General features: G+C 40.2%; 1 protein-coding gene across 8 annotated transcripts in view; it reads left to right on the top strand.

Moving 5' to 3' along the window:
* Positions 1-12538, top strand: part of MRE11 (MRE11 homolog, double strand break repair nuclease) — a 75627-nt gene that overhangs the window by 28489 nt on the left and 34600 nt on the right. For all 8 annotated transcript variants that reach the window (XM_019450109.2, XM_019450106.2, XM_019450107.2 and 5 more), the window contains 3 exons: positions 3126-3252; positions 6179-6279; positions 7672-7845. In XM_019450109.2, the coding sequence (XP_019305654.2) occupies positions 3126-3252; positions 6179-6279; positions 7672-7845 (402 nt within the window). The remainder of the gene's footprint in view (positions 1-3125; positions 3253-6178; positions 6280-7671; positions 7846-12538) is intronic.

The following is a 12538-nucleotide window of genomic DNA, read 5'->3' as shown; positions in this document are numbered from 1 at the left end:
ATAAGCAAGGCTCTCACCCCACCATCTCAGGTGGGAAAGATGACCTTCAGTTGTCAAAGCCAGTAGATTGTTTTCATCTGACTGAATCACTGTGGCATTCTCTCCGAGTTATGTTTTTTTTTTTTTTTTTTTAATTTTTTTTTAACGTTTATTTATTTTTGAGACAGAGACAGAGCATGAACAGGGGAGGAGCAGAGAGAGAGGGAGACACAGAATCTGAAACAGGCTCCAGGCTCTGAGCTGTCAGCACAGAGCCCGACGCGGGGCTCGAACTCACAGACCGTGAGATCATGACCTGAGCCGAAGTCGGACACTTAACCGACCAAGCCACCCAGGCGCCCCTCTCCGAGTTATGTTTGACCCATCCTCTCTCTGAGCTTCCATTTCAGCCTAGGCATGTGGCTTTAATGACCACCTATGGAGTGATGATTCCCAAATCTTTACCTCTAGCTTAAACCTCCTTGTTGAGGTCCGTGAGCCCCCCTAAACCCAGGTACTCAAAGAATAATCACAACAGCAGCCCTGACATCACCTGGGAAATTCTTAAAAATGCAGAATCTCAAGCCCTACATCAGACCCACTGAATTGCATTTTTTAAAGATTTTATTTTTTTATGTGAATCTCTACCCCCAGTGTGGGGCTCGAAGTCATGGCCCCAAAATCATGGGTCGCATGTTTTGCCAACTGATCCAGCCAGGTGCCCCTGAATTGCGTTTTAATAAGATCACCGAGAGATTTGTATGCACGTTAAAATTTGAGAAACTCTGGGATGTAGAGTATGAAGGTACAGAGAGAACAGTTGAAGCCATGCCTGGGTTCAGGCATGAATGGGTTCAAACCAGTGTATGACCTAGGTTTGCACCTCATAGATTCACAAAATTTAAATGAATTACATAATTGACCTTTGCACAGGAAGTAATCTGGTGCCTTCTATTCCATTGTCATTGCTGAGATTGAGCCTTCATTCTCTCTTATCTGGCCTGTAACTGCAGCCTCCTACCTGACTCTGCCATTAGTTTTCCCCCTCTCTCCACCTCTAGTCTATTCACACTAATGCCAAAATCATCCTTGTAAAACACAGTCTTGCACGTCTTTCCTGCTGAAAGGGACTTAATAGTCCCCTAGTGCTAACAGGAAGAAGTCTACACTCTTGCATGGCATTGAACGGTTTATATGACCTGGTCAAAACCAAACTCTTTGGCTTCTTCCTCCCTTTTCTGCCAGAACCTTCTAAGCTCCAGCCATATTAGGTTAAAAGTTGCCGTTCCCTGGGCCCAGTAGAGTTTATTTTCCTCTCATACGTTTGTCCCTGCTGATCCTGCTGTGTGGAGTGTGCTGCTCTCCTTCCATAGCATTTCTTTCAACATCCACTTAAAGTTTCCCCTCTTCTAGGAGCCTTTCTTGACCTCCCTTCAGAAGCAATGCTTCTTCCTTTGTGTCTTCGGTCTGCTTTGTACGTACTTGTTCTAGTACCATTCACATTCTGCTGGCAGTTATCTACATGTTTGTCTTGCCAGTCAGCTTGTGAATTTCTTGACAACCAAGATTATGCTTTTTTATGGTGATTTAAAAATAGGCCCTTCGCAGAGTACCTAGCACACTGTGGACCCCTCAATGAAGTTTGCTTAGTGAACAAGTTTTGTGGCTCTTCAGAGCAGAAGATTACGAATCAGGTTAAGCTGGAGTATAATTGAGAAAGTGTGTGAAGAATTTTGGGGGGACCCTGTAGCGTGAGCATTTAGCATTTTCTGCTATATAACATGGACGTGGTAGTGATATAATACATAGTTGCTTTGGGAGAACCACATTGTTCTCTTTGTCAGGTTAGAAGATCGCATGTTTCTCATCTATGTTTGTCTGATACCATTAGAACTAACCAAACTTAAATAGAAAGTTGGCATTCCTTTTCCTAAACACAGTAAATTCATGAAACAAAATAACAAATATTTTTATGTATGTAATATTCCAAAGTATGTTATATCAACTAGGGGACCCATGTTAATTTTATGAGTAAGTGAGCAAACACTTGAAGTACATTCTGTTCTGCATGCTGAGGGACACAGTGATGGTAAAATAGAAGAGGTTTTTAATTTATGGGGCTTATGGGAGATGGAGGTATGAGGAGAGACATAAAAAATAGGTAGCAAATAAATGAACAGAATGCCAGCTAGTGCTAAAAGTGATGAAGAGTATAAATTGGGTGGAGGTTAGGGAATAGTTTGGATAGGCCAGCGATGCAGCACAATGTTAGTTCCCAGAGCCTGTTTTTAGAACAGCTAGTTTAGGGAAATGATTATTTCTCTTGGAAAAAGATGTATGTATTTCTCTTTGTGAAAGTATGACCATAAACTTGTTAACTTAGAGCCTGCCTGGAGAGTGACTGTTGTAAACAGATACTGTGTTTTAAAGGTAATCATTTCTCAAAGCTAACACATTTGATTCTGTTTCTGCATGGATCTTCCCAGCATTTATTCCTCAGTGTGAGAGTATATCCCTGAGATGATAGCAATTCACTAATGCATCTAGGGCCAGCCTTTTATTTCAGTGGAGAATTTTCTTTCTGTTTTGAAAGTTTAAATATTCCTGTTTAGGGGCGCCTGGGTGGCTCAGTCGGTTAAGCAGCCGACTTCGGCTCAGTTCATGATCTCGCGGTCCGTGAGTTCGAGCTCTGCGTCAGGCTCTGTGCTGACAGCTCAGAGCCTGGAGCCTGTTTCAGATTCTGTGTCTCCCTCTTTCTGACCCTCCCCCGTTCATGCTCTGTCTCTCTCTGTCTCAAAAATAAATAAACGTTAAAAAAAATTTTTTTAAATATTCCCGTTTAGAAACTTCCCCTCCTTTCCAGATGGTACTCCTGGTGCCCAGGCTCTCAGTGTTATCCTGGGAAGAGTAACTCCTTCAGATCTTGTGGGAATTCTTGCTGTATCTTGATTCCATCAAGCAAAGTGTCTTGTGTAAGCTTAGAAACCTTTGAAGCTTTATTTCCTCAGTAGAATAAAAGGTGTAACACCATCATGATCTTTTAACATGAATTATAGAACATTAACTTACTATCTTAAAAGCAGCAACATAAATAATGGAATTGGTAAACTGTTTCCAGGCCTTCATAGCTTGCTTTGTATTTCCAGGTGGACTATAGTGGAGGTTTTGAACCTTTCAGTGTTCTTCGCTTTAGCCAGAAATTTGTGGATCGGGTAGCTAACCCAAAAGATGTTATCCATTTTTTCAGGCACAGAGAACAAAAGGAGAACACAGGTAAGCCAGTTACCTTTACAGATTAAAAAAATGCTTTTTATAGGATGTATAAAAATCAGGTTTTAGTAAAAGGAATATAAACTAATGGAAATGTTTTTGTGATTATTTCTCATATCTTGGGCAAGCTGATACCGGAATAATTAAATCTCGTCTTCTAAACATTAGATAGCCATCATTTTTAAACCTGTGGATGTTAATAAAGAAAGGGACATTTTCTCTGCAGACATAGTTTGTGAAAATAGTGCTGCTAACAGTACACACAGACTTTAGAGATTTATTGCTCAAAGTATACATTATTGACTATACATTGTTAATGTTTAGAGAATATACTCAAATTTTACGCAAGTATTTCAACTTTTGAGTATACAGGATTTAGGACAACTCGAGTCTTGGAATAAGAGGTATTTGATGTCTCTGATGACCACATAATTAAGTTCCAATTAAATTTCATAATAACTAATTGCATTTTTTTTAAACGTTTTATTTATTTTGAGAGAGAGCGAGCACATGTGCGAACATGGGAGGGGTGGGGGAGGGGTGGGGAAAGAATCCCAAGCAGGCTCCACGAGCTACCTGTCTTGAGGCTTGATCTCACGAACCGTGTGAGATCATGACCTGAGCCAAAACCAAGAGTCGGATGCTTAACTAACAAAGCTACCCAGGTGCCCCTAATTGTTCTTATTTTAAATGTATTTATAAAAAAGGCCATCCAACTGAAATAGTGCTTCTTCATTAGAAATACTGATCATGTTAAATATAGAGGTTCTTCTTAAAGCTATTGAGCCAGAGAATTTTTATAGAAAAATATCTTTTTTTTTTTATAGGTAAGCTGTTTAGGTTTTTATTAACCGAGCTTTAATGGAGCTTCTGTTTTCAATGTCAAATTGTGACCAAATTTTCCATGCTATTAATTCAACCTGAAACATTGGTTCAGATATTTATTTATTTTGAGAGAGAGGGGGAGAGGGAGAGTCCACACACACGAGTGGAGGAAGGGGCAGAGAGAGAGAATCCCAAGCAGGCTCTGTGCTGTTAGCACGTAGCCCCACAATGTAGCCAGACTTTGGGCTTAAACTCATGAACCATGAGATCATGACCTGAGCCGAAATCGAGAGTTAGATGTTTAACCGAATAAGCCAGCCAGGTACCCCTCGTTCAGGTATTTAAGTGGAACTCATAAAACACTGTTTTAGGAAAAAATCTGTGTCAGATAATTACTTTCTTATGCTATGGATTTTAACTAGTTGCTTATTGATCATGGTTTTCTTTAATTGTCCATCCTTATCAATCCCTTGAGATCATAATAATACAGAATATAGAAATAGTATGTTGTTACTTGAGTTTCATCCATAGTCAGTTTTATTCTAATGATTCCTTTTTGGTTTAAACATAAATTGCAAAACAGAAGGGGCACTTTGGAGCCTCAGTCAGTTAAGCATCCAGCTCTCGATTTTGGCTCAGGTCATGTTCTGTCGATTCGTGAGTTCGAGCCCTGCATGGTGGTCTATGCTGACAGTGTAGAGCCTGCTTGGCATTCTTCTCTCTCCCCCCCCCCCCCAAATAAATAATAAACTTAAAAAAAACAACGTTTTTGTGTGTTTTATTGAAAGCATTTCTTGTTATTTTGGTCAGCTCTGCTTCTTAACTACGTGTGTGACATTGTACAAAAGTACATAACCTATCTGATGGTTGATTTTCTTGTTTGTGAAATCAGGATAGTACGTGAGCCTGCCTCACAGAACTGTGGTTAAGGATTAGAAGACACACTGCGTGTAAACGGTCTTATCACAGTGTCTGGCATGACTTCATACTTAGGAAGTCATGATGTTAATTCTGTCTTGAAATTTAGAAACGATTTCTGTTTACTTGTCTCTAGTACTTTGCAAGAGGCACACTGAACTTTGTGCCTCTTTACCCTCTAGGCCATTGCATGTATTTTTCCCTCTGCATCAAATTTTTTTTCTTTTTCCTGTTTTGCCTTGTGAATCTTACTCATTCTGGAGGTCTTGATTCAAATGATATAGCTGCATTTGATATTTGCACGTTATTTTCAACCTTCTCTGAGAAGATTAATTCATTTCTTTCCTGTGAGTCATATTCTCTGTTCTTCCCTCATGTGGCACTTCCCACCTTAATTGTAATCATTTGTTCTCACAGGCAGGGATCCTGTCTTATCATTGGGTTTTCATGGCCAGGTCCAGTATGTCAGACAGCTAATATTTGTTTCCCTGACAAGAGTTACCAGCAGAGTAGATACTGGACCCTATGCTTCTTGGCTTCCTACCCAATACTCTTTTTATTCTTCACCTGCTGTTTTTGCAACAACTATCCTGCTTCAGAAAGCAGCAAAAGTGCTGTTAGCATACATCCCATTTGTCTCACAGACTATTAAAAAGGCATATACCTCAGGGCTGAGATTTAATTAAATCAATATTTTTATAGTTTCATCTAAGACATTCATGAGTGAAACTGGCTGTCTTTTTGTTTTGTTTTGAGCTGTGCGTATGTGGTGGTGACTGTTGCAGAGTTCCAAGCTGCTGCCTTGGTTTGTAATGAGGAACTGGCGATTTTACCCAAAATTGCTTTTGTAATTGTCAGTATAGTGGGAAAGGTAAATAACATCTCGGTGTTATGAAAGTAGTTTTGTCCCTGAACATCCCTTGAAGTCGTTTTGGAGATCCCCAGAGGTCTGAAGACCACCCTGTGCTGTAGGAGACGTAGTACTTGGAGATGTGGAAAAATACGAGCTTTGAGGAGGAGACTGCAGCTGTCAGTAGAAATGCCATGTTTTTGCCTCAAAATGCCTCAAGCTGATTGTTGATACGGTCTGGCCATTCCGCCTCCACTGAGCCAGACTTGCCATAAGTTTGGGTACTTTAACACTGTAATGGAAGCTACTGTTTTTCCACGGACTTCTTTTTTCTAGGAGAAGAAATCAACTTAGGGAAGTTAATCACAAAACCTTCAGAAGGCACAACTCTAAGAGTAGAAGACCTTGTAAAACAGTATTTTCAAACTGCGGAAAAGGTAATTTCTTAATTACAGTTTACATTTTGAATAATGGCTATCTTATGATAGCAGACTTGAATTTGGGTCATGTATAGTTGATACTTGAAACGAGGGGCACCTGGTTGGCTCATTTGGTTAAGCACCTAACTACTGATTTCGGCTCAGGCCATGATCTCACGGTGGTCTGTGAGTTCGAGCCCTGCATTGGGCTCTGTGCTGCCAGCAGAGCCTGCTTGATATTCTGTCTCCCTCTCTGTCTGCCCCTCCCTTGCAAACGCTCTCTCTCACTCTCCCTAAACGATAAACACTCAAAAATAAATAAGTAAACGTAGAGGATCCTCACAAGGTCTCTATGAAGTAAGTAGGGTAAGAATGAATTATACTCATGTATAGTTACTCTACATTAAGAAAAATCAGTGCTTGATGGTATTATTATTGTGGCTGTTGTTGTTGATGTTGTTCTGTTCTTCCTTCTTTTCTCTACCGAATGTTTCTGAATCCAGGATTTACTTTTGTCACATCCGGATGTAGTTTCAGAACTCGAGGAATATAGCCACAGGACGGTGCAGCGACTTTTTGTTGGCATGAGTATATGTCACTTTAAGATCTGGCTGTATTCGTTTCCTATTGCTGTTGAAACAAGTCTCCACAAACTTAATAATTTAAATTAACACAGATTTATTGTCTTAGAGTTCTGTAGGTCAAAAATCTGACACCAGTCTCACTGGCCTAAAACCGAGGTATTAGTGGGGTTGTGTGTTCCTTTTTGGAGACTCTAGGGGAGACTCCATTTCCTTATCTTCTCCAGCTTCTAAAGGTGTCCACATTTGTTGGTTCACAGCCTGCTACTTCCACCTCCAAAGCCAGCAATGTTCTATTTCTCTGGCCATTTCCTGCCAGTTCCATCTCCCTCTCACCCCCTGTTGTGATTACACTGGGCCCACTTGCATAGTCCCTGTAACCTCCCAATTGTATGGCCAGCTGATTAGTAATCTGTAAGCTCAATTATCCTTTGCCTTATAATATACTCACAGGTCCCAGAGATTAGGATGTGGACATGTTTAGGGGCCATCATTCTGCCTGCTGCACTGGTTAACCTAGTCTCTTAGTCATTGGCTACCATTTCAGGACCATTTATCCCAACCACTAGGGCCTCTGCATTCTTCCTGTCTTTTACACTACTCCTGTATCTGGTTTTTACTTGGCTTTTTCTAGCCCTGAATATTTGTTAGTAGGCTTAATTACTGCCCATTGTTTTGTTTTGTTTTCCCTTCAATAACTAGATAACTTTTTTGTCTTTTTCCCCTGGTAACATTAGACTATAATTTTTCTTGCTCGGATAGAATTATTTGGTAAGGAATAGATCCTGATTTCTGCATCCAGTGGCAGTGGTTTGTACCTCTTTTATAGAATGTGCAGCTCTCACTTCTAACCGAAAGGGGAATGGGCGAAGCAGTACAAGAATTTGTGGACAAGGAAGAAAAAGATGCCATAGAGGAATTAGTGAAATACCAATTGGAAAAAACACAGCGATTTCTTAAAGAACGTCATATTGATGCCTTAGAAGATAAAATCGACGAAGAGGTAACTCATTTGGTGGATAAGTCTAATTGGATACTCTCTCCTTAAAAGTACCTCTGACTTCCTTTCTGATAGACCAGTGTTTAACCTCTCTGATGTGTTTAGTTTCCTCATCTGTAAAATTGAGATCGCAAAATGAGAATTAAAAGTAGAGAAGGTCTAGAACAGAATCTGAAACATGATTGCTACCCATTAAATGTTAGCTTTGTTCCCCATGGATGGCATCTTCTCCCAAAGATCATGAAAATGCTTTAAGACAAACCGTATAGGGTGAAAATTTCTGTTCTGATTTTCAGTTTTTTAGTAAGCTTTGTTTGAGATTTTGAATGTCATCTAGAAAATGCATTCTCTGTAAGCAGAAAAACAGTGGAAGAATCAAAGGAAAAGCTCTAAGTTTGCATAGAAATTGTTAATTTTTGCATGTCTCAAAGTATCAAAAAATCAAAATGTACTGACGTGGAGAAAATATTTGTGGGCAGAAAAAAGGTTGATACTCAATGTTATTGTAGTACCTTTATAATAGTCTTAAGAAAAGTAGTAAACATTTCATAGAATAATGAACAAAGACATGAATAAGTGGTTCACAAAAGAAATACAAACAGGTAGTAAGCGTATGAAAGTGGTGTTTAGCCGAGGATAATCAAAGAAACTCATGTATTTTGGGGGCGCCTGGGTGGTTCAGTTAAGTGTCCATCCAACTCTTATCTCACCTTGGGTTTTGATCTCAGGGTCATGAGTTCAGGCTCCACGTTGGGCTCTGCACCAGGTGTGAAGCCTACTTAAAAAAAAGAAAGGAAAGAAAAATGAAACTCAAATGTAGTTTTTATTTGTCCAAGTGACAGCAATTTGAGGAAAGTGTTTCCTATGCTGCTTGTAGGGTATCAAGATTGAGCTACTGCACCGAAAGGCATTTTGTCAGCGTGCATCAAGAGGCTTAAGATTTGACCTTTAACTCAGCCCTGGGAAATTTTCCCAAGACAACAGTGAGATAGAGATTTGCATATGGAGTAATTTAAGTGTTGTCTGCAGTGGGAAAATTGGAAAATGTTTTGAAGTAAATGTTGGCACATACATACTAGATACTATGCAGGCATTATTAAAAATTACACTTTTGAAGAGGATGGAAAAATATTTTCAATGTTATGTGGGGAAAGAATTCCGAAGATTTAAAACTACATACAGAATGGTGCCAGTGAGTTTTTATTTTATATATGAATGTGTGTATGCATGCAAAGAATGAAAGAAAATATTTCAAACGTTATCAGTTGTTATATTCAGGTAATGGGATTATAGGGGATCATTTTCTGTATCTTCCAGATTCCCTCTAAGCAGAAGAACAAAACATTATTTTTAAAACTCATTCCCTTTGACTTTGATTTTGGTGCTTTTAGTCAGTCAACATGGTTCCTGTGATGTCAGTATGCAACTTGTAATGTTCCATGCCAAGCACTTCAACAGTCAGCATAAGTATTCCACATTCTAAAATCACTCACACTGTGACACTGGGTGTATGGGGTTTATAAATTTTTGGCAGGAATGCATTTCTCAATTAATTGCTAAAAATAAAACATGACATCCCGCCCAAATGTAAATGTAAAACTGTGAAACTCCTAGGAGATAACGTATGAGAAAGCCCAGATGATCTTGGGTGTGGCAATGACTTTTTAAATACAACACCAAAGGTGTGATCCATGAAACAAAGGATTAATAAGCTGGACTTTATAAAAATGAGAACCTGCTCAGTGAAAGACAGTGTCAAAGGAATGAGAAGACAAGCAACAGATCTAAGGAGAAAATATTTATAAAAGATAACATCTGGTAAAGGACTATTATTCAAAAAATATAAATAACTGTTACAAGTCAACAATAAGAAAATAGGTAACCCGATATAAAGATGGACCAAAGGGGCGCCTGGGTGGCGCAGTCGGTTAAGCCTCCGACTTCAGCCAGGTCACGATCTCGCGGTCCGTGAGTTCGAGCCCCGCGTCAGGCTCTGGGCCGATGGCTCGGAGCCTGGAGCCTGTTTCCGATTCTGTGTCTCCCTCTCTCTCTGCCCCTCCCCCGTTCATGCTCTGTCTCTCTCTGTCCCAAAAATAAATAAAAAAAGTTGAAAAAAAAAAATTTTTGAAAAAAAAAAAAAAAAAAAGATGGACCAAAGACCTAATAGACATCTCACCAAATATGTACAAATGTCAAGTAAGTTTATGATGAAAACATGTTCTAGGGGCACCTGGGTGGCTCAGTCGGTTAAGTCTCCAACTCTTGATAGGCTCAGGTCATGGTGTCACAGTTCTCACAATCTCACAGTTCTGACTACGTAGAGCCTGCTTAGGATTCTCTCTGCCTCTGCCCCAGTCACGAGCACATGTGCTCTCTCTCTCCCAAGAATAAATAAGTAAATTAAAGAAAAAAAATAGGGACTCCTGGGTGGCTCAGTCGTTTGAGCGTCCAACTTCGTCTCAGGTCATGATCTCACGGTTCATGAGCTTGATCCCCGTGTCGGGCTCTGTGCTGACAGCTCAGAGCCTGGAGGCTGCTTCAGATTCTGTGTCTCCCTCTTTCTCTACCCTCCCCCACTCGCACTCTGTCTCTCAAAAATGAATAAACATTAAAAAAGTTTTTTTTAAAGAAAACATGTTGTATATCCTATGTCATCAGGGAAATGCAAATTAACAGTGAAGTATACCACTGTGCACCTATTAAAATGGCCAAAATCCAGAACCCTGACAACACCAAATGCTGGTGAGGATGTGGACAAAAGGAATGCTCACTCGTTGCCAGTGGAAATACAAAGTGGTACAGTCACTTTGGAAGACAGTTCGGCAGTTTCTTAAACAACTTAATATTCTCTTACCATATGATCCAGCAGTCATATCTACCCAGAGATGTTGAAAGTGGTACGTTCACATAAAAACCTGCCCAGAGATGTGGATAGCAGCTTTATTCATAATTGCTACAACTTGAGAGCAACCAAGATGTTCCTCAGTAGGTGAATGGGTGAATAAATTGTGAAACATTCAGACAAGGGAGTCTTGTTTAGGGCTAGGAAGAAACGAGCTGTCAATCTGTGAAAGGACATGGAGGAAATTTAAATGCGTATTACTAAATGAAAAAACTAGTCTGAAAAGGCTATAAACTGTACGATTTCAACCATACAACATTCTGAAGAAGGCAAAACCATAGAGACAGCAAGAAGATCAGAGGTTGCAGGGGCTGAGTGAGGGGCAAGAAGAGGGATGAATAAATGCACAGAGGATTTTTAGGACAATGAAACTGTTCTATATGATACTATACTGGTAGATACATGTCATTACACACTTTTCCAGACTCATAGAATATATGACACCAAGAGTGAACTATAAACTATGGATTTTGGGGGCCGCCTGACTGAGCCTGCCAGGGTCTTGATCTCTCTGGGGTTGTAAGTTCAAGCCCCACATTGGATGTAGAGATTACTTAAAAAGAAAATCTTGAAAAAAAACAAAAAACTACCGATGGACTTGGGTGATTATGATGTGTCAGTGTAGGCTCATCTGTTATAACAAATGTCCCAATTCCTGGTAGAGGGGGACATGGATAATAGGGGAGTCTGCATGTGTGAGTCAGGAGGGTATATGGGAAATCTCTGTACCTTCCTCTCAATTTTTCTATGAACCTAAAACTACTCTTTAAAAAAAAAAAAACAAAAAAACAGTAAAGCAAAAAACCATCTCCAACCCGGAGAGATGTCATGACTCCTGAGAGGGTGCATGAGGGATGGGCTATGTATTAGCTAAGAGCGCGGACTCTGGACCAAGCGGCCTGTGTTCAAAATCAAAACCCTTAGTACCTGTGTAACCATCAGTAAGTTTTTTAACTACTCTCCACCTCAGTTTTCTCATACGTAAAATGGGGATAATGACAGAACCTCCGTCAAGGTTGTTGTGAGGGTGAAAACAATACGTGTAAAGTCCTGGAGCACTGCGGGCACACAGTGCCTACACAGTATTTTTACTGACTCATTTCTCTTGCTTGAGTGACTTAGCACTTTTGGTGAGGCACATGCCACCTAGAGCACTATTACATACTGTGCCATTTTAAAAAACAATTTTATCCCCTCTCCTGAATCATGACAGACACTGTCATTTCTTTCAGCTTAAACAGCAAATAAACCTCTTCAGTCCCATTTCCCTTTAGCAACTACTCTACTTCATTGGTTCCCTCTTACAGCAGAATTGCTTCAGGGCTTTCTGTATTTGCTGCCCCGATTTTTCTCCCTCCCTTTTCCCTTACGCCCATCGTCCAGGTGGGTTGACCCCATCATTCCAGTGAAGCTGCTCATTCAGAGTCACCAGTGACTTCTCTTGCTAAATCCACTTGTCAGTTCATCTTAAATCTCAGTTGAACTCTTCTTGAAGCCATTTTTTCCTTTGGCTTTTGGACCCCACAGTCTTCTGGTCCTCTTCTCTGCTTCTGTTGTTTTTGTCATCTCTCCACCTCTTTTGTTGGAGTCCCTAGAACTCAGTCCTTGGAGCTCTCCTTCATCTGCATACTCCCTTTATAATCTCATCTAGCTGCCTGGATTTAAATTCCATCTGTTTGGTGGTGACTTTCAAAAGTCTAGCCCAGACCTCTCCTCTCAGCTTAAGATTTCTGTGGCCAGCAGCCTGCTAGACATTTCTACTTGGATGGTTAGTAGACCTCTCCAACCGCTAAC

The sequence above is a fragment of the Panthera pardus genome, unplaced genomic scaffold (assembly GCF_024362965.1).
Source record: "Panthera pardus isolate Hobbes unplaced genomic scaffold, ASM2436296v1 HiC_scaffold_12, whole genome shotgun sequence".
In the NCBI taxonomy this organism is placed as follows: domain Eukaryota; kingdom Metazoa; phylum Chordata; class Mammalia; order Carnivora; family Felidae; genus Panthera; species Panthera pardus.
This window is presented reverse-complemented; position numbering and strand designations above follow the sequence as displayed.